The sequence below is a fragment of the Malaclemys terrapin genome, chromosome 14 (assembly GCF_027887155.1).
Source record: "Malaclemys terrapin pileata isolate rMalTer1 chromosome 14, rMalTer1.hap1, whole genome shotgun sequence".
Taxonomy (NCBI): domain Eukaryota; kingdom Metazoa; phylum Chordata; order Testudines; family Emydidae; genus Malaclemys; species Malaclemys terrapin.
In genome coordinates, this window is record NC_071518.1 from 29,947,789 (window position 1) to 29,975,389 (window position 27,601).

The window sequence follows — 27,601 nt, forward strand, 5'->3', positions numbered from 1 at the left end:
GCCACATGCCCCCCAAGAGGACAATAGAAGGTAAGCAGAGTTCCCTCTAATCAGTGTAAAAAAAAAAAAAAAAAAAAAAAAAAAAAAAGATGCTGCATTTTTGTGTGTATTTAAGGTAGCATTTTGACCCTAAGATGATCACATACACAATGTGCATGAGCAGCTCCCGTAAAGGTGAAAAATCAAGAGACAGGTGAAAAACAGGGGTTTAAAACAAAAACAAAAAACCCAAACCTACTATGTTTTTAAGTCAATCTTAAGACGTTATTTTGGAAGATGGTGTAGTCTCTCATATTTTGAATGTTGAGCGTGTCAGTATCTTGATGGAGATTCTTAAATGGGTACAACTTTCTAGGAATTTAAGTCCAAAACATGTTACCTTAAAATTGGTTCATTATATTGGTGAATGATATTTACATATAGAATACTGATTTAAGAACACTTGCTTTCCTTTTTTCAACATCACCAATTTGGGTGATACTTCACAAACGGTTGTGTCTTCCCTGCTGGCTTTGGAGCGGTTGTCTGCTAAAAACACTGTTCTGAGCTAATCATGGTCAGGCTAACAGCACTGAATGATGTTGGTTCGCAAATAAAGAAATAAAATGCACCGATAGCTTCTTCTGTACTAGAAAATTAAATTAAATCATTTGGAGTTAAATGATCTTTCCCTTATACAATGGAGATGGAAAAATATTTGATATTTTTTATTTTAATAGTACTAGCAGCTGCAACTATGATGTATTGATCCTTTTTATTCTGTACTTGTTACAGGGTCTCTTTAGCAGTTAGATGATTTTTTGTTTATATGTGGGAATTCTCTTTAAATTACTCTATTTCAAATTATGGAACTTTTTTATTGAATGTGTTCCTGATTATAGACGGAACACACCTTTGACTAATTATATTGCATTATTAATTTGGTAGGTGCTTCCAATCAGTTAACAGCTAATGCTAATGGAGTGATAGTCGACAGCCAGCCTGTAGTCAAAAAGAGGAGAGGAAGGAGGAAGAATGTAGAAGGAGTTGACATCCTCTTTATAAATAGAAATAAACCACCTAATCATGTAAGTAAATGTGATTCTATATCCAAAATATAAGTTCCATTTTACTGTGAATGTCTTAATTGAGCATATTATGCTGTGAACAAATAATTGCTAAACTTTAGCATTCAAATTATTTCATCTGGAATTAATCAGTATAAGCTTATAATTAAGGTCCTACTTAATTTGCAATGCTGTGAAAATTGCAGATTCTGCAATATTACGCTTCCACTGCAATTTTGACAGTGGGAGCCCCGGCTCCTTCTGTCAGCCCCAGGCAGATGTCAGCGGGAGCCACCACTCTCAGCCACAGGTGGCCGAAAGTGGAAAATCGCAGAAAAGTAATAATGGACTTTATTACTGCAAATAATACGGTCCATTATTACTTTTCCGCAATTTTCCGTGGCTTGTTCACAATTTTTTGATAATCATTCCACAATTCAAGTATTGCCTTACTTATAACCTTTTAAATGCGAACTGGAAAGGTTTTTATTAAAAACAAACAAAAAGCCACATCTATAATATTGCTTAATTACAATATGGAAAATTACATATAGATCTCTTTCAGAATGGAATTGGCTGTGTATTTAACTAAATTGGAGACCACCTACAAATTCTTTGTGACATTCATTTTCCAATATATTGCATATTTCTCAGAACATACTGTCTTTCTACAGGTTAGTCCAGGCATTAACACCTCGCAAGTTGCTCCAGTAATAAACCCAACACTTACTTATGCTCAGTCCCAAGGTTTACTTGATGCAGAAAGCCCAGTTCCTGTCATTAACCTGAAAGATGGAACAAGGCTTGCAGGGGATGATGCACCAAAAAGGAAGGATTTAGAAAAATGGCTTAAGGAACATCCTGGTTATGTTGAAGATTTAGGAGCTTTTATTCCTGTGAGTATTCTTTTGAACTCTGCTTTGCCTAAATAGTGAGTCTCATTCTGCCTTTGCATACTATATTTAAATCTATAATATATGCCACGTGGGATTCCTTATTCTCTTCTCTTTTTTCCTTCTTCTTCCCCTTCTTTATTTTCACTTTATTTGAAGAGGAGGTAGATGGGATGGTCTCTTCATTGCTATCTTTCTTCTTCCCATCTCCATGCAATTTGTACACTAAGGCCAGTCCATGAATATAGCATTTAATCACTAATACAAAATAATCAACAGTAAGATGCATTATCTGTTGCCATTTTTTATGGAGTCTAATCCATTTCAAATATTTCTTTAATGAAAATTAGGAAATATGTATCTATGTGATGTTTCATTAGTTATAAATAACACTGAAAATGGGTGTATGTGCATTTTCACAATTATGGAAGAGGAGTAAGTTGGTTACAGTGGGATAAATGTCATAGGGACCTGTATTTTAAATGCTTAGTAGTGTCAAATGTGAAATGGATTTGCTATTCCCACCTTGATACTTCTGAGCTTGTGATCTACTGACCCATAAATCTGTACAGAACAGACATTTATGGGATTAAAACCAAAAATTTTCTGTTCTGTAAAAGTGTTTTAATATGAAGTAATATCGGGTAAACTGGTATACCCAGAAGTAAAGTACTCCTGAAAATTGCAACTTTATCAGTACAAAAGGGGAAGCAGGAAATGATGAGCTTGAAATGGAATTGTTTGTGTACCTTTTGTCTTGCACTGGATGTATATAAATTTAGTTAAATTTTTAACTAAATTCTAATATTTCGGTTTAAGAATAATTTCAAATAACTATTAGAAGCTGAATAACTAAAAGGAGGCATCAGTTTTCTCCAGCTACCTGTATCATAGCCTCTCGGCCACTTTTTCTCCTCCTCTTCTTCGTGATTGGTTCGTGTCAGGCCTGTCCATTCTATCCGTGCACTGTTGGTAGTAAACCTGTCAGGGTATTAGGCAGTTGAGGGTGCTCTTTTTATTCAGAATGACTAAGTATATTAATATAATCTGTTGTAAATATTTCATTTTTATTCCAGTATCTTGCCTGTGCACGTTAAACAATGTTTTTTTAACTAGCTTAATAGTCAGGTCTTCTGAATGCTGATTGGTTGATAAATAACAAAAGTGCACCTTGATCATCTACATGCCCCTCAGGTGCAGACTCTTCATGCTAACAGGGAAAGTCCTATCTAACGAATACTTCGTCTTAAAAAGTTCTGATTTTGACGAACTATGGCATTGTTAATAATCCTGCTGTATTAGAATAAATATGTAATACATGTACTTCTGTCATTATTGCTGTAGCCACCAGTCTAATCCAAATTTGACTTCAGCCAAATGTTATTTCCAGGTTTTTTGTTCAAATAGTAAAATTAAGCAGTCAAGTACACTCATAAATTAAACCTCTCGGCTTATATCATTTTTACGGTAATACTTAAAAACAGTCAGTGACTGTATGGGACCTCAAAGGTAGTAAAAACTCTGCAGGTTTGCCTCCTGTTCTGGTCCCTATATGCTGCTCTAGTGAAGTATTTGGACTGGGGAACAATTTCCCCAGCACAGGAGCACCAGAGGTCCAATGTAAGTGTCACTATGCAGTCCCTTGAGTAACTTCCAGCTGGAGGGGGCATGTCAAGCAGGTTGGTGAGAGTCCATAGTGGTGATCACTGCAGAGATTTTGTGCTGTGGTGCAGCCTGTAGGCCATCTTGAAGAGTCTGCCACAAGTTAGTACAGAACTTACCATTCATCTTCAAGTGATCTTCAAGTGATGATCTGTATGTGTATTCCACACATGGGTATGCATGCGCCTGAGTACACAATTTTTTGCAAGCATTGTCTGTTGGGCCGCATATGCTTTGTAGTTCTCCTTGTGCTCTGAACTGGGGGCATGAAGCAGTGCGGGCCAATGCTTCTCCAGGTCCTTCTTACCACTGGATGGTCTGAGTTGAAATCTTTGATAGCTTTAGATCCTTCCTATTGTATCACTTCTGTAAATATATTTTAAATAGTTTTGGTATTTTTCTCATATAGTATAGTTAGTTATTTTCTGTTTCCTTCTACCCCTTCCAAGAAGGATTTTTTCCCCCCAAGAAGGCTGAGATTATACCTGGGATTCTGAGGTTCAAAAACTGCGTTTCCTGCCCTCCCTCCATTTCTGTGAGCAGTGAACATCAATGTTGTGTCTGCTGCCTGGGTAAGGCTCACATCTCAGCCAAGTGCAGCATCTGCTACTCCTTTCCCCCCAGAACTCATGAGGGTTGGGAACTGAGACTTAGGAAACACCTGGTGGAGAAGCCTATGAGACACCAATCAGATCCAGGTCAGAGACACCCATCCACCCCCAATACATCCGTCTCATCAAGCATAAGTTCAGGAATGGAGGCTAAGACTTCTAAGCCGCTTCCCATGAGATTAAAGGGGTAGGGACAAACTGTCTTCTTTGAGGACTGCTTTGAAGAGAAAGGAGCCCTCTCTGACCCTGTCAAAGTCAGAAGAGCCTGCAGACATGGGCATCAGGGACTTAGGCCCGAGTAAATCTCAGCAGGAGAAAGTGGCATGCAGGGGTACAGATCCGCTGATTCTAGCATCAGTTCCTATGGCGAAGTCTCAAGACAAACAGATCAGACATGGTGCCTAAAGCACATGGCCCAGGTGAGATCAGACTTCCACTGTAACCAGGGAAATTCCTGTTCCAGTGGCTCCATCAGTGAACTCTCCCCACACCTCCTGACGGTCTGAGATCTTTGTCTCCATGGAGGACATTTTTGCTCTCCCCTATCATCTGCCCCTTCTGTCGCGATCATCTTTATCTCAGGACATTGTCACTCCAGAGAAAGAGACTATCCCAAGGATACAGAGTAATTCTCCCTTCCCAACCTGCCAGCCTTGGTGCGCAGCCATCAGTATTCTCAGTAGTCCAGGATCCAGTCTTTTTCTTACACATACCCCTGATTGAGAACCACTGGTTTAGAGGAACAGCTATAGCCATTATTATGAGGAGAGACTTGTGGTTACAATCTTCAGGTTTCCCTAGGTAGGTACAGACTACCATCCAAGATCTGCCCTTCGATGCGATCAATCTGTTTCATGAGGAGACAGATAAATCTCTCTGCTTCCTCAAGGACTCAAAGACAACTCTTCACTCTCTGGTATCTCTGTACGCAGGCCCCCAAGAGAAAACATCACAGACAGAGGTATAAGGTGAGACTGCCTCCACAGCTCTTTTATCATCAATGTCCTCAGGCAAATAAAAGACAGAAGGTTTATAGGCCCAGGAATACAATCTCTGCAACATCTTACTCTAACCCCTAGTCCAAGAGTTTCTTTTGACGAGACTGTAGAGACTCCCACGTACCTGTACTGTTGCCACATCATTCCTCCTCAGATTTTTGGAGGCCACCTTACCCATTTTGCTGGCAACTGGAGGGCCCTAACTGCCAACAAATGCATACTGGAAATTATTCACGGCAACTATCTGATTGAGTTTCTGGCTACTCCTACACACACACACCCTTCACAGTTCCTTTTCAGGGACTATTCTCATGAGATGATTCTCTGACGGGAAGTGGACTCACTTCTCCTTTGGCGAGCCAGAGAAAAGGTTCCATCTAAATGACAAGGGAGGGGATTCTACTCCCCTTCATTTTTGATCCCCAGAAAGAATGAGGGATGGAGGCCCATTCTCAACCTATGATGACTGAACTTATTCATCCAAAAGCTTTAAAATTCTGCAGGATTGCCTTGGCATCAATAATTCCATCCCTAGAGGAGGGCATGTGGTTTGTAGCTGTCCTCATGGAAGACTCATACGTTTGCATAGATGTTCACCCACCCCACAGAAGGTTCCTAAGGTTCCTCTTTGATCAAGACCATTACCTATTCAGCGTCCTCCCCTTTGAGTTAGCCATGCAGCACCCAGGGTGTTTATAAAGGTTTTCAGTAGTGGTGGAGCTTGAATGAGAAGAAGGGGATTCACCATCTTTCCATACCCTGATGATTGGCTTCTGATGAGCAGATCTTACGAAGAAGTCTGTAGAGCAACCTGATTCCTGCTCAGTCTACTGCCTTTCTTAGGTGTTTGCATTAACTACAAGAAATCCATATTAGCCCCCATAAATTTCATAGGGGTGACATTGTATTTGGCCACAGCAAGAATTTATCTACCTCTCAAGAGGTTTCAGGCTAGGAGAGTTCTCCTACACCAGGTCACTATCAGACCCTGGACCTCAATCAGAACTTGCCTTTCCCTCCGCAGCCACATGGCACCATGCACACACATGATGTTATTTGCCAGGCTTCATCTTCGTTGTCTTCAAGCCTGGTTTCTCTCTATGTACTCACCAGAGAGAGATAACATCAACAACGAGGTGGCAATTCCATCAAAGGTTTTGGACTCTCATCTGGTGGACAAAGCCAAAGTTCAGGTGGGAATCCCTTTCTTCACACTGACTCCCAAGGCAGTCATCTTCACTGATGCATGCCTCTTAGGTTGGGCTGCTCATGTGGGTGATCAGACAGCACAGGGCCTCTGGACCCTTAGGAAGTCCAGAATGCATGAATTTACTAGAACTCAAGGGGTACATTGAGCCCGCAATGCCTTCCTCCCACTTATCTGATCCTGGCATGTCCAAGTAATGTTGGACAATAGGATAACTATATTCTGTATATACAAGTGTTGGGAAACGAGATCCCCCTTCCACTTTGTATAGAGGCAGTCAACCTCTGGAACTGGTGCATCAGCCATCACATACCCCAATCAGGAGTATACTTACCAGGGGTGCAGAATTCCCTAGCAGACATCTCAGCAAATATTTTTCTGCTACTCATGAATGGGAAAGTCACAATTTGGTTCTCTTCATGCAATGGGAAATGCCATCCTCGAACCTTTTTTGCCTCACACATTAACAAAAGCATCCCCCATACTGCCCCAGAGCGGCCCTGGGCAAGGTCTCATTGGGAGATGCTCCGCTGCTATTATGGAAGGATCTATGTCATTCCTCCCATTCCATTAATACCACAGGTTCTATAGAAAATCTTTCGAGACAGAGCTCAAGTCATCCTTATTGTGCCCAACTAGATGATCACAATGGTCCCTTTGGCCTTGGAATCTGTGAATCTATATAAAACTGGCTGAGATAGTTCTGGTTTACAGATCTACTGAAGTTTTCAGCTCAGCCACCATAAACATCTGCCCATTTTCAGGCACCCTGGTCCAGAACCACTGCAGATCATAGCCTGGTATTTGAATGGGCATCAAATGTAGAGTGCTCATGTTCCAGAATCGTGCAATCTATCTTTATCTTTAACAAAGCAGAAAATACTCTATTAAGATATGTTGTTCAGCCCAATGGAAGCATTTCTCCACTTGGTCTCAGCAACACCAGAACTGGCTGGAATCCCTACTATCCTGGAATATTTTCTTACCTATTGGTCCCCAGGTCTCACTTTCAATTCCTTCTAAGAGCATTTAGCAGCAATCAGTGCTTTTCATCCTCTGGCAGATAACCACATGATCTTCACTCATTCTGTCACAACTCGCTTTTTGAAGGGGCTTCTTAGATCCTTTCCACTGTTGGTGAAGTTTGCACCTCAGTTCTGTCATTTCTCAACAGCCTCCCCTCGAGCCTCTGGCCACATGCTCTATGGTTCTTCTGTCTATGAAGTTGGCCTTTCTAATCACTATAACATCAGTCAGAAGATTCAGCGAGCTGGGAGTACTTATGATAGACCTGCCGTATATTGACTTATCTAAAGAAAAAGGCTCATTACATCCCACCCCAAATTCATCCCTAAAGAAGTTGGAGTTTCATATGAGTCATACCATCCACTTACCATTTCCCCCCTAAACCATGTGCTTCAGATGAAATGAGGAGGCTGTGTTCTCTGGATGTCCAAAGGGCATTGGCCTTTACCTACAAAGAACAAAAGACATTAGAAAGTCATCTAAACTATTCATTTCCGTAGCAGAGAGATCATGGGGTCAAGCTGTATGTGTTTAGAGATTTTCAAAATGGATTTCTGATTGTATTATCCTTTGTTATCAACTAGCTCATATTTCCCCCTCTTCCCAGAGGGAGTGAGGGCTCATTCTACTAAAGCTCAAGGAACCTCTGCTGCATCTCTAAAACTGTCTCTACCCTGCCAGGAGGCTGATACCTGGTAGAGATATGTAGGGCAGTTACTGGAAGATACAGCAGTGAGGATAGTAGTATTACAGTCAGCTATCACTTCTTCATCCTCACACCGAACATGCATTTGAGTACTGCTTGTTAATCTCCCACCTGTGGAATACACATAGGGACCATCACTCAAAGAAGAAATGCTGGTTACTTATCTGTAACTGGAGGTTCTTCAAAATGTGCCGTCCCTATCTGTATTCCACTCCCCACCCTCTGTCCCTTCTGCTCCGGATTTTTTGGATTTGAGGTAAGAGTAGAAACTGGAGAGGCATCGGTCCAGGCCGCCCTTTATACCGTCGGTTCGGAGCACAAGGAGAGCCAGGGCGCATGTGCAAGTTAAAAGATGCTGTTTGTGAAAAATTCTTGACTTAGGCATGTGGTGTGCATGCGTATCCATGTGTGGAATACAGATCACACATCTCAAAGAGCCTCCTGTTTCATTTAAGTCACCTCAATTTTCCTTTTCCTGTTCTTTCCACCACTCTCCTCCCCCAGCAAACTAGCAACTGGGAGTGACAACTTAGGCTTGGTCTACACTACCCCCCCTAATTCGAACTAAGGTACGCAACTTCAGCTACGTGAATAACGTAGCTGAAGTCGAAGTACCTTAGTTCGAACTTACCTTGGTCCACACGCGGCAGGCAGGCTCCCCCGTCGACTCCGCGGTACTCCTCTCGCCGAGCTGGAGTACCGCAGTCGACGGCAAGCACTTCCGGGTTCGACTTATCGCGTCCAGACTAGACGCGATAAGTCGAACCCAGAACTTCGATTTCCAGCCGTCGAACTAGCTGGTAAGTGTAGCCAAGGCCTTAGTGTTTCATACTCATTACATCCCAATGAATGCCATTACTCTACTATATGTTGACTAGATGATAAGTAAATGTATAATTGGAAAAGATTAAGAGTATTGATACATTTTAAAAGAACATAGTCTGAATGTCCAGAATTTTATACTGAGATTTTCAGAGTAGTGCAGGGGATTTGGCCATACACTGCTCTGAGACTGTCTGTTTTTAAAATCAGGAGATAACAGCTGTACAGTACTGCTCACTTAAAGTCATCCCAGTTAACATTGTTTCATTGTTGCATTGCTGATCAATTAGAGAACATGCTCTTTTAAAGTTGCTCAATGCTCCCTTATAACGTCGTTTGGCAGCTGTCTGCTTTGTCCACTGCTTAGAGAAAGAGCAGCCTGTTGGAGCTAGCTGGTGGGGGCTTTGGAACCAGGGTGGACAAGCAGCCCCCCTATCAGCTCCCCGCTCCCCTATGTTTTCTGTGCAGCAGCCACCCAGCAGGCTATCAATTGCCGGGCAGTTCAGCTGTCCCTCCCCCGACTGCCATGTGCTGCTCCTGTCCTCTGCCTTGGAGCTGCTCTTGGGAGCCTCCTGCTTGCTGTGCAAGGGGGAGGAAGAGGAGTGCTAATGTCAGGGTGTCCCTTTCCCCACTTCCCCCCACTCCTTTACCCCATCTCCACAGAGTGGGGGGGACATGACAGGGCTCAGGACGGAGGGAGCTTGCTGGCTGCAGCTGCTGTCTCAACTTGCTGATCTACTTTAAAAGGCAGTGTATTTAGAGTGGGGTCAGCATATTTAAAGGGGCAATGCACGCGTGTCTCTTTTTTTCTCTCTCATACACACTCTCACACACACGGTGTGTGTCTCTGTTTCTCTCTGCCATGCTGTCTCCCCTCTCTCCATTCGTGCTGCCTTGTAGAGTGTGAGGCTACATTAACAACGTGCTAACCCTTGAGGGGTCTCCGAGTAGTTGTTCATCATTTAGCAGTAAGGCATTCCCTGGGAAATATCCAATCTTCTTCCACCCTCTGACTTCACCACCTCAACCAAACTTCACAATCATCATTGCTGTGTACAGTATTAAATTGTTTGTTTAAAACTTATACTCTGTGTATGTATGTATGTATTTGTGTGTATATGTATAGATAGATAGATAGATAGGCTTTTCTCTGGTGAATACTTTTTCCCTGGAACCTCCCCCTCCCCCCGCATTTATATTAATTTTTATGGGGAAATTGGATTCACTTCACATCGTTTTGCTTAAAGTAGCATTTTTCAGGAGTTACTGTACAAGGTAAGACTGCTTGTGATGTTGGAAATATGAAAAGATTTACCTTAAAATGAGAGAGTTGCTTATAAGAATAAATAAACAAGTCCACTTTCTCAGCACTTTTGTAAGTAGTTTTACTAGAAAACTAATATTAATAATTCATTATTTAAATCCCTCTAAAACAGAGAATGCAGCTTCATGATGGGAGGCCCAAACAAAAAAGGCACCGTTGTCGAAACCCTAATAAACTGGATGTTAATAGTCTCACTGGTGAAGAACGTGTTCAGCTGATCAATAGAAGAAATGCTAGAAAGGTAATCCTATTACTGTGTCCACTCTCATTTTGTCCAAACACAAATGTGAAATTACGTGTTCATATCTTCTGCTAGGAAGTCCTTATGTACAGTCTAAAGTTTGTTTTATTAAGTTAATTTGTAAATGGAAAACTTTCGTAAGTTGCTGCAAAATTATTCTGGAGATTCTGTGCAAAATTACACGCACGAAGTGTATACACAGCATTGTATGTTTCTATTGGGTGGAATTCACCCAATAAAGAGGGCCTGCACAATGTCCTATGCAGTACTCCAACCCCATGTTAAAAAATTTGAAGACTTTTATAGGGTCATGCATGAGCCCCTGCTCTGGGTGAATTTCATCTGCTAAGAATAGTACAGTATTAAACTGAGGCTTCATAATAACGAGTAAATTCTAAATGATCAAGTACTGTGAAAATGCAGCTATAGGGTTGGTGTCACTGTGTGGAAAAACAGATTGATAAGTGGGAGCTGCTCTGGATTTGCTTACATTTATTAGGGGGATATTCTTAAATTGATGTTTTAATACAGTAATTTTTCTTTCCCAGAAGAGTGAAAACTTTTTTTAAGCTAAAATTCCGTTGTCACCCCCTCTCTCGATATTGCTAGACCATTCCTGCCAGAGTTAACTTAGTATAAATATTTCCAGCAAATAATTTTATAAAAAATTTGTCAAGTGTTAAAAATTTGTCAACCTTGTTACTTGGGTTAAAAGTTTTGTTTAAACAGACATGCTAATGACTAGATTTCCTGGCAGCTCACTCTTCTGTCTGCAAACACACATCCCTCTAATGTTAACAGCTCATTAAAGGACATTTCTTCTCCATCCTCCTGGTAGGGTAGAGACGGTTCTAGATCTACAGGGTTTGTGTTGGGTAAATCTACAGAGTTGAGCAGGCTGAGCTGCCAGTAATTTTTGCATGATTCGTAGTGTGAGTGCAAAAAGAATTCACCAGATTTGCAAGTGAGGAGTAGACCTGACCTGCACCCAGCGGGACACAACTACAAATGTTGGGTCCGGGTGAGATGGGAAAACAAAAGGACCCTCCTGGTATTGGTTCAGGTCAGTTGTCCTCCTCCTGCTCGTGGGGTTAGCATGGCAGCGGCTGCATGCCCCATTCTGCTGGCCATCCCCACCTCGCTGCACTGTTATGCTGAAGAGTGAGCGTGGAAAGTCGCACAACGCCTCTCATTCCACACTGCAGGCAGCACAGCAAGGGGCAGTGGATGGCATCAGCAAGGCATGTAGCTGCTGCCATGCCAGCCCCTTGGAGGAGGAGGAGAGTCAGCTCCCTGGGCAAGAGGTGGCAGTGATGGTGTTGATTAAGGTTTGTGGGAAAGTGTCTGGGTTGGGTTGGAAAATAACTTGACTCACTCAAGTGAGCTTGAGTCTGGGTCAGGCCTAAAAATTAGGCACAAGCAGACCTCTACTTAGCAGGTGAAAATTTCCTTTCTTCTCTTTCATCATGGCTCTTGCAGCAACTTCTGGCAGCTCAGCTTGTACCAGCACAGCATATTGCACTCCACAAAATCTATAGATTTCTCCTCTCATCCTCTTGTACCCTTACAGGGTGATAGAGGAGAAGAAATGTCCCCTTAGCTAATGATGGGCTGCTAACACAAGAGGGTCATGTACTTGAAGACCCAAGAGGTGAGATGATTTTAAAATGATCTCATCTCATGAGCCCCAGTACTTTTAAACCTCTGGACACTTTCAATTCTCAATTTCTGTTTCAAAAATTTAATAATAATTCATTCAATATTCTCAGTTTAGTTACTGTTGAAAATGACCTGGAAATCACAAGAGGGATGCAATGTGTGCTTCTGAAGGGGCTTTAGGAAACTGGGGGGAATAAGAAGAGAGAAAAGGGATCCAAGGAGTCCGTGGAACCTTAACAATAAAGAAAAAAATTCCTGAAAATTAATTTAAATATATTTAAAATTGCATAGAAAACCCTTTTTTCTAGTATTTCCTTTTATCAATCTACTATGAACATTTTTTACATAATGGAAGAATAGTTTCATAAACTACTTTAACATGTATTTCGTTTTTGCTTAAGGTGGAGTTTGCAATAAGCCTCACCAATGTGTGCATTAGTAGATTACTGATGTATTATTGTGTGGTTGAAGACAAAAGTTTAAATGCAGCCAAAGCCTGCAGATGTTGTGGCTTTTTACTGTAGAACACTGAAAGTATGCTTCACTAACAGGCTGGATCTTGATGATGTTTGGTGGTGGTTCTGTAAATCTTAAAAATATCCATTATTACAAAAGTGTGGTGACTTTTTTACTCAGAAGTCTGTGATGCTTGACATATAATGATGGTTTGCATTTGTATAACACCTTTCATGCAGAAGGATCTCAAAGTTATTTACAAAATCACTTCACCCATCATGGAAGTATTGCAACCATTTAAAAGTCCCCAGGAACATTGCTCAACAGTTTAGAACAGAAAGTGAAGAATACCCCATCCAGTTGAAATAACAGGGAGAATTGTAGGTAGGCAGAACATAATTACCCAAGTTGAATTGGGCCAGAACACCAGGATTAACAAGTCTGTTCTTGCAAAAATTGCTGTGGTATTTGACTTGACTAAGGTCAAGTCCTTAGTGTTAAATGTCACCTGAAAGTTGTAATCTTCAGCATCACAAGTCCCTCAGTAATATTGGTTCCATACTGACTTCGGAGGGAAAAATGACCACCAACCACTTCTTCAGAACCTTGGATGTCTTCTGTCAAAGTAATGACCCATCACATTCCTTCTTAATAGGAGTTCTGAAAAGATCACAGCCAAAGTGATAACGCTTCCAGTCCTGTTTCTTCGACATTTGATTTTGTGTGTGTGTGTGTGTGTGTGTGTGTGTGTGTGTGTGTGTGTGTGTGTGTAAACCCTCTGCATGCATGATTCATTTCAGGTTGTATGGTTGTGTATTTGGTCTGTTTGACATCTCATGATTTTTATCTTCCAAAGACAGCATTGTGTGTTGTCTGATCAAGAATAGATCTCAACCCTAGTGTTATTTGTGTTAAGTATCTATCACAAATACAGTGCTTGCTATTATAATGTTACTGTTTTGGCATTGAGTGGTATCCAAGATACTACAGTTCACACCAATATTTAAAATAGAAAATAAGTATACTGATGATATAGAGTCTCTTGGCGAGTGTTGACTTCTCAGTCATGTCCAGTCTGTCACTTCCAGAGACAAATGTGAGAAGCCTCTGATGGGTGATGGAGACAAAGGAGACTTAGCTGGAGAGTAAACAAAGAGGGAACAAACAGAAGGGGGGAGGGGTATATTAGACAAGCACTGGTAGTGATTCCTTAGTTATGATTGTGTTGAGAATTATACTTTCAGCAAGTTCACTGTAAATTTTCAGAGGACAAATTAATGTTCTATGTAATCTTTCTTAATAAAGGGTTTGCTAACTTTTCCAAAGGAAACACTTGAAAAATGCCCCCTTGAAGTTTTGCCTTGGTTTTCATACACTTCTTTGGATGACTCTAGCTAAACAGCCACAAACACCAGAAATTCTAAACTTCATGCATACCTTCTGTTACATTTCAGACATCATCTACTTTCAAGGTTTTTAAAATTAATTCAGTAGGTTATCTTGTACTGAGACTGGCCAATAGAATTGCTCAGATTTGTCAGCTATTTCTGTGTTCATTCTGCCAACCTGCTTTCTGATTCACCAACATACCCATTATGAGTCATGTTGGCAGGTTTCATAGCAGGGTAAAGGGAGCTGTTCTTGGGGAGAGATGTGGCTGGGGGTAGGGATGTGGAATTGCAGGCAGATGGATCAGGGATTGGGAAGGGCATGAAGGAATTCAGCTGGGCTTTGGGGAAGGGTAATGTGCAGGGAAATAAAGTGGAAACACTTCCGTATGTCGGAGTGAGTTTGGGGTGGTGGGCATGGGTGTGGTTTTGAGTCTGAACAGTGTACCCAAAGCAGCATTACTGTAGGGAGCCCTTCAAGTGCTCTTTCATCAATGCACAGACACTCAGCTCTTCTGGTACTGCAGCCTTAGCTGTCCAGCACACCAAACAGCAGTGCCAGGAAAAAGGAGCTACGCTGCACATAAATACTGATGTATCAATCAAGGGCTCCCAGTGGCTCTGTGCTTTTGTGTAGGAGAATGAGGGAGCAGCACCAGGAAGACTTTCAAGCACCATTGCCTCAAAAGCACTGGTCTCCGAAGCCTCTTCTGTGGCCTGAGGACCTCCGGTCAAAACACTCTTCTGCAACTAAAATCCCCAAACCTCCTGTCCCTTGCTCGCCGCTCACTCCCCCATGCCCAATTTTTAGGCCCTCTAATACCGCCAACTCATTCATAAAGCTGCCTGGATGGAGTGCAGGATTCAGGAAGGCCTGGGTATGTGATTTGGGGGGTGGGGGGCTCTAAAATGAGGGAATCCCAGTGCGTCTGTACCAAGACCTGTACCAGCATTGGAAGGACTCCCCTAAGTTCCCCAGCAGCCCCAGGAGGAGCCAGTGCCAGTGTCTTGACCCAAATACACTATGTTCTCCCATGGTGGTATCCCAGGGAGCTGAGCCAACAGCACTGGGGAACCCTATCAAAGATGGTTGTCCCAGTGCAGAGACATTTGAGCTCTCCCCGCCACAAGCTGCCTGCACAGCGATACTCCCTCTTTGCTGCAACGAGATTCACCACTGTAAACTGCCTGCCCCATTACCTTCTATGTTCCCAATCACTACCCTGCCCCAACATCCCCGATCACCTGGCTCATTTCTGCTCTTCCCTTTTTGGTTCTCTGTTATCCATGCGGCAGCCCCATGGGGAGCTAAGGAGCAGAGGCAGATTTCTGTTTTGTGGACCCGAACAAGTGCCCCCCTTCCCCTACGGCACCACTGCTGGAGAAATAGGGTCAGAACACGGGGGCTTGCCCAGCCCCGTGTCCGGCCGCCCAGCACTCCTGCTGGGGAACAGAGGAAGCCTGTGCACCCCAACCCCACTCCCCAGCAGGAGTGCCAGGTGGGCGGAGCAGGTTGGGGTGGAGGGGCGCTCCAATTGGCTGGGGCCCCTGGACACAGGCACCTTTGGCCCTGTGGCTAATCCACCACTGCCAAGGAGGGATGAAGAGCTGGTTAGAGAAGGTCTGGCAGTTAACAGAGATGTGGAGGACATGGGGAGTGTGAATTAAAAATGAGGCTTGAGCTGAAAGGAGCTTGAGTGGAGAAGAACAGAGGAAGTGCTCCTCTTCCCTTTCCTTCCTTTCATTCAGCTCTGTCCTAGATCAAACCCTACTTCTCCCCTTCCACGTCATGATGAGGTATAAAAAAGGGGAGTTGATGACAAGGATTTTTGATGACTTAACTGCTTATTTCATTGCTTTTTGTGGGATGCATTGATGGGAGATGCTGTTTAGAAACCTTAACTCAAAATTAAAGTTTGACTTGGGGGGGGAACTATAGGAAAATAAATAGTTTACCCTGCCAGAAAGAGCAGCTCTTATTAGACAAAAAGGGTGCCTCTTGAAAAGCAGAATCAGGGGTGATAGGTTAGAACTGATTCACCCACCAAAAGGTAAGCAATTTTTAATAAACAAAAGGAGTATGAATTTTCCTTTTTAAACTTTGACACCTGCTTTCATATATTCATTATTCGTGTGACACCATCCCATTTCAGTATATTTCTGAAATGAACCCTGGCATTTATACTAAATCTTACATTAGTAAGATTGTCAGATACTGAAGTTACTATATGTGAGTTTAGTGGCTGCTGACGACTGGTACAGATTTATTGAGCACCTATTTTATTCCATTCTGACAGAAACTAATGACAAACCTGGAGTGCTGTTTCGCTTTCAAATGCTGTCAGGTTATATATGATTTTTTGAAAAAGACATAAATGAAACCAGAGTATCAAATCAGGAAAATCCAAAGTAAACTGAGAAATGTTTCTTCTCAAAACTTTTTATTTCTTAGGTGGGAGGTGCTTTTGCTCCACCACTGAAGGACTTGTGCAGATTCTTGAAAGAAAATCCTGAGTATGGAGTAGCTCCTGAATGGGGAGATGTTGTGAAACAGTCTGTGAGTATTTACAGGATGAACAATGTGACCTATCATGTGAAATCTGCTCTTTTTTTTTAAAGAAAGAAACAGACCGATACTAGCATTAGTTTCAGATACTAAAGTCAGGCAACCGTTATTTAATGTACCTTTGGATGCTCTTAGGAAAATCTACCTGCCTACCCATGATATCTACTTATCTATCCTTTGCCACAATGATGAAGGTAATTACAAAATTAAAATTTTAATTGGCCATCAAAATAAAATTACTTCTCCTGGGAAAATGAGCAAGTAGAATTTTTGAAGATTGATTTAATTGTACTAGGTACCTAACTTAAGAGCCAGCTATTTATTAAAATAGCTATTATGTTCTGCATTTTATTTTCTAGTTCAGAACTGTATTGTTAGGCAGATTCCAGTGGAAGTGAGATTTATATATTGTAAAAGTTCAATTGTTTGGGGTGTCATACATCTGTCCTTGTAGAATAAAAAATGTGTTTAATATTTACAGCTTTACAGTGAGCAGGCTTTTAAAATAGAGATCATAAACTAGACTTAGAGCAAAATTTTCTGAATTGCTTGTCTCATGTGACTTGTCTCTTTCGAAAATAGGACTTAGGATCCTGAATCAGTTGGCACTTCAGAAAATTTTACTCTAGTGTCTTGTGCCCTCTGATTCCCAGGAGCATGGTTTGTGCTGCTCTGGCCTCACCTGTGTTTCTTCTGTTTGGCTCTCCACTCTGTATGTGCTACTAGAATTGTGTGACAGAAGGAACATGCTCCCCACTGGCATGGGAGCAGCTTAATGCCAATAGTAAGATGCATCTAATGTGTAGTTTTTCCCAGGTTAGACTTATGAATGTAGCTCTAAGAATATACATTTATTGCAGCCCCTTCTGCATTGTAAACCAAATTTTAATAGAGTTTGAAAAACTGAATTTGCAGCTATTTGTGGACACACAGTTTGCATTCACATTTGCAGATCAAATAATTGTGCATGTGCCAACCTGATTTGCCAGATGTACACTTTGTGCACACATAGGTGTACGCAAAAATTTGTGACCACAATTTGAGGCCACTTACAAATTTTCCCCTTTCTGTAGAACTTGTAGGAAATATCCAAATCTCATGGGACACGTGGTACAGAAGAAGGAATCTACAAGGATGTTTTTATTTCTGTAATGAAAAAACAAACCCAAAAAACAAATCCTGTTATCTGTAAAAAGTGACAGTCTGTTATAAGTGCAGTAGATCAAAATAACACAGATCATTTTATTTGAGGTTTGTACCCCAGTAAGTTGAAAGGGAAAATTTCATTTAATTATTGATGCTGTTTTTTGTCTTCAGGCTCAGCAAAACAGCATGCATATATTTTCATTGTGAAAACTGTATAACTGATTCATCTGTCCTTTGTTTTATTGGGATGAGTACCTTTTTTTTTTTTTTTTTTTTTTTTTTAACACATCACCACCATCACCTACCTATGGACACAAAGCTGTAAACCTACCCTCCTTTATCTCCATGCAAATAGAAGTGGCTAGAGGTGCAGGCCTCAAAATGTTGGATAACAAAATCCTGCTCTAGGAACTTTATTTACCCTTCCACTCCTCATGTCCACATAGAGATTAAGATAATTTCTGGTGGTAATCCTGTGAAGTCTGTATACCCACCTGCCAGAACTGGTGGGGATTGTACTACATTTGCTGTACACAGTCAGCCTCAGGCAGAGGATTGCAGGGTTTTTATTTATTTATTTAACAACATTTTAGGCTTCTGCAGTTAATCATAAGTACTATAGTATTTAAAAATAGTATCTTCTTACTTAACTCATCCTTACGTTCATTGAAAGTTCTGAGCACTTGCTTTAGTGACAAAGTAATTTTTACTATTTTTTTTCTTGTTGGTATAGCAGGGCCAGTACAGCTAACAGTGAGCTAGATTCTATTCTGGTTAATATGCCAACAGAATTGTAAAGTTCCAGTTGCAGGACTAGGTTCTGCCCTCTTTTATACCCAGGCACTCCATGCAGGGCAATGAAGTATCACAGTATTAACGAGGAGCAGAACTGGTGACAATGATTACCAAGACACAAATGAGAATAGAATTTGCCCTGTAGAATTTTTTTTTTAATGGTGATCCTGAAAGCAGAAAGAATAGAACTTGATTTTCAAATCCCTGGTTGAATATGAGGGCTGACAGTTTTTTTTAAATTAGGGATCTTGTATACTGAGCAAATTTTATATTGAGTTATAATAAAAAATTGAATCCTGTGGTGCCATTTTTATAGTCCGTTTTCAAGGCAGAACTGTACTTCAAAAAGAACACCAGAGCACAATTAGAGTCCTGTCTTTACCACTAGATAGGACTTACATAGCTGGCAGAACACCACTCTAGGTCCCAAGAAAAGATTTTAAGTGTCTTCGATTTCAATTTATTTGGACTTTCAAACTGTGAAGAAACATTAAAATGTTCCCAGATCATGGCTTCACATGAAAATGCAACATTATCTTTCCTATTAAATTGGATAGCCTTGTTATCTTTGTAGTCACAGTAACTAGGTATTAAAAAAAATCAAATCAATTATTGGAATCTGGAAATTACATTAAAATATGTTGAAAGATCCTAAATCCACACTAGATTTTAAATCTTAAATTCAGATTGCTTAGGTCAAATCCTAATAAACCCGTTGAGGATGATCTTCTGGGTCTGTGGAGAGCCCCATTAAAGGTAGTAGGGATCAATGTGGGTACAGAGGACCATTCAGGGTTACAGGGCTCATTGGTTACAGGATTGAGGCTTGAATGAAGTACCTTTGGGAAGTGACAGCACAGATCAGTCACAAACTTTCAGGGAGTTGTCTGGTTAATCAAACTGCTGTGCTAAATTTAGTTAAACAGAATGGTTTGGGGAACTATTCTTGAGTATTTAATTTTTAACCAACATAGCTTTAACCTTATCTTCCTGTAGTGGCATTCATTTTCATATATTAATATAGACTGTATCTGTTTCAGGGATTTCTTCCTGAAGGTATGTTTGACCGTATTCTCACTGGGCCTGTTGTACGAGAAGAAGTAAGCAGGAGGGGGAGACGGCCTAAAAGTGAGATTGCCAAGGCAACAGCTGCAGCAGCAGCTGCAACAGCAGCAAATGTTTCGGTCAACCCTTTGCTAGCTAATGGATTACTTCCAGGAGTGGATCTATCTACTCTTCAGGCCTTACAACAAAACCTGCAAAACTTGCAATCACTGCAAGTAACAGCAGGATTAATGGGAATGCCTGCTGGACTAACTACTGGAGAAGCTAAGAATATGGCTGCCATGTTCCCCATGCTACTGTCAGGAATGGCTGGATTACCAAACTTGCTGGGTATGGGAGGACTCCTAACAAAGTCTACAGAATCTGTTTCAGAGGAGAAAAAGGGAAATGACTCAAAAGAGCCAGATGTAAAGAAAGAAAGGACAGAAAACCAACATGCAAATAATGGTGGTGAAGACTCTGTGTCAAGTTCTCCCTCTACGTCCTCTGCTGCTGCCAACCCTTTAGCTCTTAACCCGTTACTTTTGTCCAATATACTTTATCCAGGGATGCTTCTCACTCCAGGCCTTAATCTTCATATCCCAGCATTGTCCCAATCCAATATTTTTGATGTACAGAACACTGAAAACAATGACACAGGCTCAGCCAAGGCTACAGAGGAAAAGGAGGAAAATTCTAGGATTAGAGATCAGGAAGACAAAGGGGGAACGGAGCCAAGTTCTCATAATGAAAACAGCACAGATGAGGGTTCAGAGAAAGCAGATGCTTCATCTGGATCTGACAGTACATCGTCTTCATCTGAGGATTCAGATTCTAGTGATGAAGACTGACCCTAGACTATGTACTTAAATTATGAACTGATTTTGAATTTATTCTTTAATTATTTCATTGTAAATAACCCAGTGTTGAGCGCATCAAATGATTTATTGACTGAACTTTCAGTATTTGTTTAGAAGTGCAAACTGCTTTCAGAGATGTTTTGCATGTAATATTTCTTGAAGTTCATAAGTTTCTGAACTTGTATGTACTATCAATACACAATGGTGTAAAATTACAACAAATGGCATAATTTTGTTGGGAGGTTATTTTATGAAAATAATGCTCAGTAAGAGCTGTATATTTAATATATTTGCAGTGAACACAGAATATTTTAGGCATATTATTGATTTAATTTGAATATAGTTTTACAGCCTCCTTGACACTTATAATTTACAGATCAAAACTCAGCAATAATTTGGGCAGCTAATGAATGTCATGAAAGCTGTAGAATCTACATCACCATCCATTGCTTTAATTACATGAAAATGCTGTAGTGTTGCGATGCACTGCTGATGTTTCCAATTCAGGTACAAGTGTGTTTAAAAGGAGGAAAAAAGTTTCCCAATCAGCCAGTTAAACTGGCTATCTGTTACCTCAGCTGAGTTAGTTTAGGAAGTTTACATTGGTTTCTATACTTGTTTTCAGGTTTTGTTTTGTTTTTAAACACACCCTCTATGATATCATGTTAATCTGGCAAGAGATAGGACTGTTTTTTCTCACCAGAAGCGTTCTCTTTGATAACAGTAAAGGGAAGTTGACACAAAATAGTCCTATCTCATCCTTCTTTGGCACCACAGAGACCTATTTAGTTTAAACCTTGCAAAGTTTTGGGCTCCCTCCACAGAAATACAATGTCCCGATTGAGGAGTAGTATCCCCAAAACTCAGAAAAGGCAAACTATCATGAAGTGCCACTGAAAAGACCTTTCAACACTGCATACTTCATGTAAAAAAATGTTTGTTTGCTTTGTTTGTGTAGATTTTTATTTGTGTTTTATGTAACAAAGCCTCCTGGGATTACCAGATGATAATGGTAAAGAAGAATATTGATAGTTTAAATTCATTTTGAGTTTAGACTTCTCTACAGGTTTAAATATGACTAAATGTTATGACGAAATGTTACCCAAAATCATTCTTGAGGATTTAGTTTATATATTATGCTGAGTTGCCCAATTTAAAATAAAATAAAAAAAAAGCACTTTGAATAGTAAAGACAGATAACTTATTCCTGGAAACAACAATAACAGGGCATAAGCCATCTGTTCAAATCCAAATCCTTAGAACCCTTTACTGTATAAAATCAGTCTAATATTTGATGTGTGATATGATTCCTCTTTCTGCTGAAGCTGCTATTACTCTGACATGGTAGAGGCCCAGATTCACACTTACATGTTTGAACTGAGATTTCGATTGACTTTAGTTATCTCATTTGTGGTCCAAGAATAGGGAAGTGCTCAGAGAGAATATATACAGGTACTAGTAGAAGTCATTGAAAAAAGCTTTTCAAAGGGATAAATTAAAAAAAAAAAAAAAAAAAACTGTATATTTTGATATAGTTCTGTTGCTCGCTTGTATAGTAAACAAGACTTTGTTTTTTACCAAGAACTTTTCCAATACATTATATGTTTCTATGTGCAAAATAATTAACCCCATGATTAGAAGCAGTATTACATGTAATTACACAATTATACAAGTCCCATTTGGATTGTGAAAATCCCGTTACTGTATTTTCCCACAATAGTATTCTGATTTTTGGCCTTTCATACAGTGTCTTAGCAATAGTGAAAATTAAAACCTGCCAAGAGAAGGGTGTAGCAATTCTTCATCATGAAGGGATGTATTGCATATTTAATATTTTTGCCCTTTGTAATATAGCACTTTTGTTTAACTAGGATGCATCTATGAAATAGCCAAAGTTTTTCAAACACAGTTATTAACTTAATTTGCTGATGGAGTATTTCAACAACACCCTTTCCCCACAAAAGAAATACTAAATCTTGTGGCTAAAACCTAATTTATATCAAATTTATTAAATAAAGTATTTTCCTAATTATGGTCAAGTGAGTTTGCTTACCGTTCTATGATTCTCTTTCTATGTAATAAGGCAATTACAGTTTAAAATAATTAAGGCTGATATAGACTTGAACATAATGTATTGGATTTATTTTTAATCATTATCAATTGGAAGAGGAAAAATGTGTCCCACTATCAGCTAAACAATATGCAAATATGGTTGTATAAAGTTAAGGGTTGTAAGGAAACTTCAGTAGATTTACACTAATACTGAGGTTACAGTTAAAAGGATATCCAAGGTGATGATAAAGTGTGTGTTGGTAGTTACTAAAAGAACTTTAGCTATTACTGCCTTGTATTTCTATCCCTTGTTTCAGGCTTCATGATACAAGTCTTAGTCCAGTTTTTCTTTTGGACATTTGCAATATTTGCCAGTTGTGTTCTGTGTAGTCTGAATTTGCTTTCTGTAGTTGAACAAGCGTCTTAAAAAGTCATTTGTAATTTATTGAATTACTTTCTATGATGTTCTATAGAGGAAATGGAAGTTTAATTATTTTTTATTAAACATATTCTTTGACTACCCATGATGTCAGGCTTGATACGTGAAAATAATTTTTAACATGAATGCAGATTAAATTTATACCTGTGAGCAGTGTAGGTGAAGCTATTAGTAGAATTCCAAGGTGTTAAAACACACATTAAGATGCGTTACAAAATATAAAACTTGAAGTTATTCAAAGTTAAGAATTTAAGTCAAGGTCATGTAACTGTTTTGATATAACTACATACAAATTCTGTGAATTAGTTAATGGTAACTTACTGGTGTTCTTCCCTGGTTTCTGAGAGAATCCATTTCAGCCTATTTCCTCTAGCATTTATATGGGTATTGTGCTGATTCTACCAGTGTTATTCAGATACAGTATTATAACAAGATAACTTGCTGAACCAAGAACAGTTCAATTAAAAAAAAAATCAGGTTATTTTACACAAAATAAGGTAATTTTAAAACATGATGGATATATCCCACATCCTGCACAGCCAGGGGAAGGCACTAGATAATCTTATGAAACTTAATCTCTAATTTTTATGAAAATCTGAAGGGAAAATAACAGCCAAATTATACTGAAAATAAATCTCTGATCCTATAAACAAAATAAACCATTAATAACCACACAATCTTTGAAATATGCCACCTGATAGCTATTGCTAGGAAAGAGGAGACTGTCAAGGTTTAGGCCCAAAATTTGATTAGCTTTAAAGTCATTTATTTCTAGTATTTTATCATAGTAAAATATTAGGCCAGAAGGTGGATGTGGCTGGGAGAGCCATAATGCCCATCTAAATCTGTCTATCAATCTGTTTTGCTTTTATATCCCGTTACCTTTTAAGTGCTTGTCTAAATCTTTTGATTACATTGGCAGCTGCAACTGCTATTGCTACCTTTAGTTTAAGCCACTCAGGATAAATATATCTTTCCTGTACGGTCCCTAGTTGTCTGCGCCTTCTTGTTTCAGTCTGCTACTCACTGTTAGTTCAGTGGCATCCATCTTATCTATTCTCATCTGAATCCTATCTTTAGGTCTTCAGTGTGCTCTCTGTTACTCCTTTTTCAGATGAATGTATACCTAATTTAGTTAACATGTCTTTGTCCTATTTTAAATTTGGAGATCTGGCAGAAGCTCTGATAGCTTTGTTTTTATTTCAAAGGGCTCATTTGAGAAGAAATAGTCATACATTTCAAAGCAGCTGATAAATAAAGAAAATTATATATATGGTTCATAGCTATACCATCTTTGGATGTAATCCTTTCAGGTCTCTCACAAGTTAAACTGTAGAAGGATCAGTACTTGAAAGAGATTTCAAAGGAATATACAGATTGTGTAGGCCCGGGGTTCTCAAACTGGAGATTGGGGCCCCTCAGGGGGTTGCGGGGTTATTACATGCTGGGTCGCAAGCTGTCAGCCTCCACCCCAAATCCTGCTTTGCCTCCAGCATTGATAATGGTGTTAAATATATTAAAAAGCGTTTTTAATTTATAAGGGGGGGGGGACACTCAGAGGCTTCCTATGTGAAAGGGGTCACCAGTACAAAAGTTTGAGAACCACTGGTGTAAGCAATGGTGTTGGTGACTCAGTGAGTACCTCTACTTCCCAGCTTGAGTAGACAGACATGTGCTAGCTCTACTTGATCTAGTGCAATAAAAATAGCAGTGTGGTCAGGGGTAGCACACACACTGGCTTGGGCTAATTGCCCAAGTATGTACCCAGGAGTCCTGGGTGGTTTTGCACTCGGGTGGCTAGCCTGAACTGCCACCTGTGCTGCTACACTGCTATTTTTAGCCTGCTAGCTTGAGCAGAGATAGCATATGTCTATTCAAGCTGGGAAGCATGCTCCCAGCTGCAGTGTATATGTACAGATGAAGTGACAGTCTTGTAAATTGGTACTGAATCAATATCCTAGCATGGAGTTAGCACCTCAGGAAGCAAAGTGCACCTGATTAACAAGTCATGAATATCAGTGGTCATTCAAGACTCAGTATTCGGTATACCAGATGAGATTTTAAGTCTGCTGTTTTGGGCAAATTCCAGCCCAAGATGCTAATTCTACCTAAACTCTCCCTGCAATTTCAACTGGATATGGTATTCTTCACTTCCTCCCCTAAATTATTACACCACCACTATACTGTCAAAAAGATGTTTCACCTTAGTATTGGCTGCATTCAAGAGGCGGATTAAATGATCTCTGTGTATGGCTTGTATATCTGTGATATTTTATAAAGCATTTTGGGATGTAATACATAATACGTACTTTGCATTGTAAAGATTATTAAGGTCTGTCCACACTAGGGATTTTTGCACTGTTTAGCTATACCAGTATTAGGGTAGAGAATCTGCATTGGTGTAAAGTGGGATTTGCACCGCTGCAGTTTACCCCGTTTTCAATTTATATACCAGTGACATGCATGTACTTTGAGAGGGGGAGGGGTTGCATCTGTGTAGCTACACCAGTGCAATAATTCCTAATGTAGATGACGGTGCACTGCAGCAGATAGCTTTCTGACTTACTAACTAAGGTGATGATGTTATTTTAGTAAGCAGAGAGCCATTCTTTGTAGCCAGCTCAGAGGAAAGGACAATAACAAAGTTTTGATTTCCTGAATTGAGTGGTAGCTGCTTAAAATGCATTGTCTGCATTCTGATTCTAGAATGTAATAATCCTGATAATTTTGCTTTAATCACAGGATTGAAATGCAAATAGTCTAATTCTAGTAAAATTGAGACACCACAGATAAAATGATTTCTGATGATTAAATGTTTCTTCTGAAATTAAAGTTTCAATTAAAATTTCCTTGAGGAAGCAGAACTTGCATATTGCAATTAAGTACTCACCATATTTCAAATAAACATGGCTACAGGTGTAATTCACGCTTACTTTTAAGTACTAAAAGATGTTCTAATGCTAAAAGCCTTCGATGGAAATGTAAGAATTACAAGGACAAAACATCAGAGAGGTTTGCAAAGGTTCCGCCTCCCTCCCCCCCAGGGGAAAGTCTTGGAGTTTAGCACAAGATTTTTGAGTCAGAAGAAGATAATTCAGCTTAGACCAAGTAAACAATTGGGCCAGATTGTCTATGGCATCCGTCTTTCACTGCATTCCAGGGGTGGGTGGAAAGGCAGACAGGTAACTGGTTACCTAAGAACAATACATCAGTTGGGGATTACCAGAGTGCATTGTGCTCTAGACACACACCCCCTTCACTGCATGTTGCTGGTTCAGACGGGAGGTGTAAGGAATTGGCTCTGTCAACACTATCCCTTGTGAGGAGACTCCAGTGTGGAGATATCCCCTGCTGGATATGTGTGGGAGATTTCAACTCAGGTGGAGTAAAAGGATCCAAGTGAAATAGAGAATCTGGCCTAATAACTTTGTGTTCCTTCACTGGATCCTGTTTCAGTGCATGAACAAAGGTGGTGGTTTACTCTCTAAAGACAAAATCCTACTCCATTTGTGGTAATGAAACATCTGGTGAAGCACTTGAGATGTTGATGACACGAACAAGAGCACAGGTGCAGCTCCTCAACTGAGGTAAATTGTCATAGTCCTAATTGAAGTCAGTGAGCTATGACAATTTACCCCAACTGAGGATCTGCTCCCTGTGGAACAATTTTAAATGGCTGGTTTTGAATTTATAAAATTAAAATACCCTTTTTTTCCCTGCAAGTGTATTTCCATCAAGAGTTAAAAGTGAACAGTTAAGGGTTTGGTTGAGGTGATGTGGGCTGACCAACAAGGAGACTGTGGAGATGGATGTCTACATTCTGAATAATTTCTCTTCCCTGAAAATGCTGTTATTTCTGTAGTATTAATTTTGGATAAAATTCAATATTGGGGACTCTAATTTAAAACAATGTAGAAGATAACTGAAAACAAAATTCACTGTACAAGAGCCTCCTCCTACACGACTTAAAATGATTCAGACTATGGAATGTCCACCTATCAAGAAGAACATTAATTTAAATAAATAAGGCAAATTGAGACTAATCTTTCCTCGTGCCTTTTTGTCATGGTCCTGGAATCAGGTAGGCCGTGCTTCATCTCTCTGCTTTTCTTCTTCCAGTTCCCCCAGACGGAAGGATGATGGATAAAAAAGAGAAGGCAGGAATACAAGAAGGAACAGGGAAGAGTATAAGTCAGAAACTCCAGGTGAAAGGATGATCCTGAGATTCTTCTGTGAGAGAAAAACTTCCTTCCCTGCCTGCTCTCCAACTCCTCTCTGAGCACGGGCTAAGGGTGCAAAACCCCATGTGAGTGCCCCAGGTAAGATCTGCTTTGGGCATCCCTTTTACTGCCATCTTTATGCATGAGAGATATTTTGGCTGTTTCTTTCCCTCACTTCAGTCTATCCCTGCCTTGTGTCTAAGCTGATGGGGGACAGTTCCAATTGCAACCTCTTCAACTCTTCTCTGGGATGTAGGAGATGACACCCTGTTACAGACTCTATTTCCAACAGTTAGGAGTCTTGTTGGATAGGGGCTCTCTTCTACCATGTCTTCCTGCCAGTGGCAGCCTCTCCTCAGACTCTGTCTTGCAGTTCAGCTGTGGCTGCTGCTGTGCCATCTTGGGTGTTTCCTGCTGCTTTGATCACAATTGTGGCTGTT

The 27,601-nt window shown here is 40.2% G+C and overlaps 1 protein-coding gene across 12 annotated transcripts in view; it reads left to right on the forward strand.

Moving 5' to 3' along the window:
- The window catches only part of CHD9 (chromodomain helicase DNA binding protein 9), a 192,592-nt gene extending 169,568 nt beyond the window's left edge, over positions 1–23,024 (forward strand). For all 12 annotated transcript variants that reach the window (XM_054048599.1, XM_054048603.1, XM_054048604.1 and 9 more), the window contains 5 exons: positions 928–1,067; positions 1,721–1,942; positions 10,408–10,536; positions 16,492–16,596; positions 19,587–23,024. In XM_054048599.1, the coding sequence (XP_053904574.1) occupies positions 928–1,067; positions 1,721–1,942; positions 10,408–10,536; positions 16,492–16,596; positions 19,587–20,441 (1,451 nt within the window). In that variant the 3' untranslated portion in view covers positions 20,442–23,024. The remainder of the gene's footprint in view (positions 1–927; positions 1,068–1,720; positions 1,943–10,407; positions 10,537–16,491; positions 16,597–19,586) is intronic.
- Positions 23,025–27,601: the final 4,577 nt, after the last annotated feature.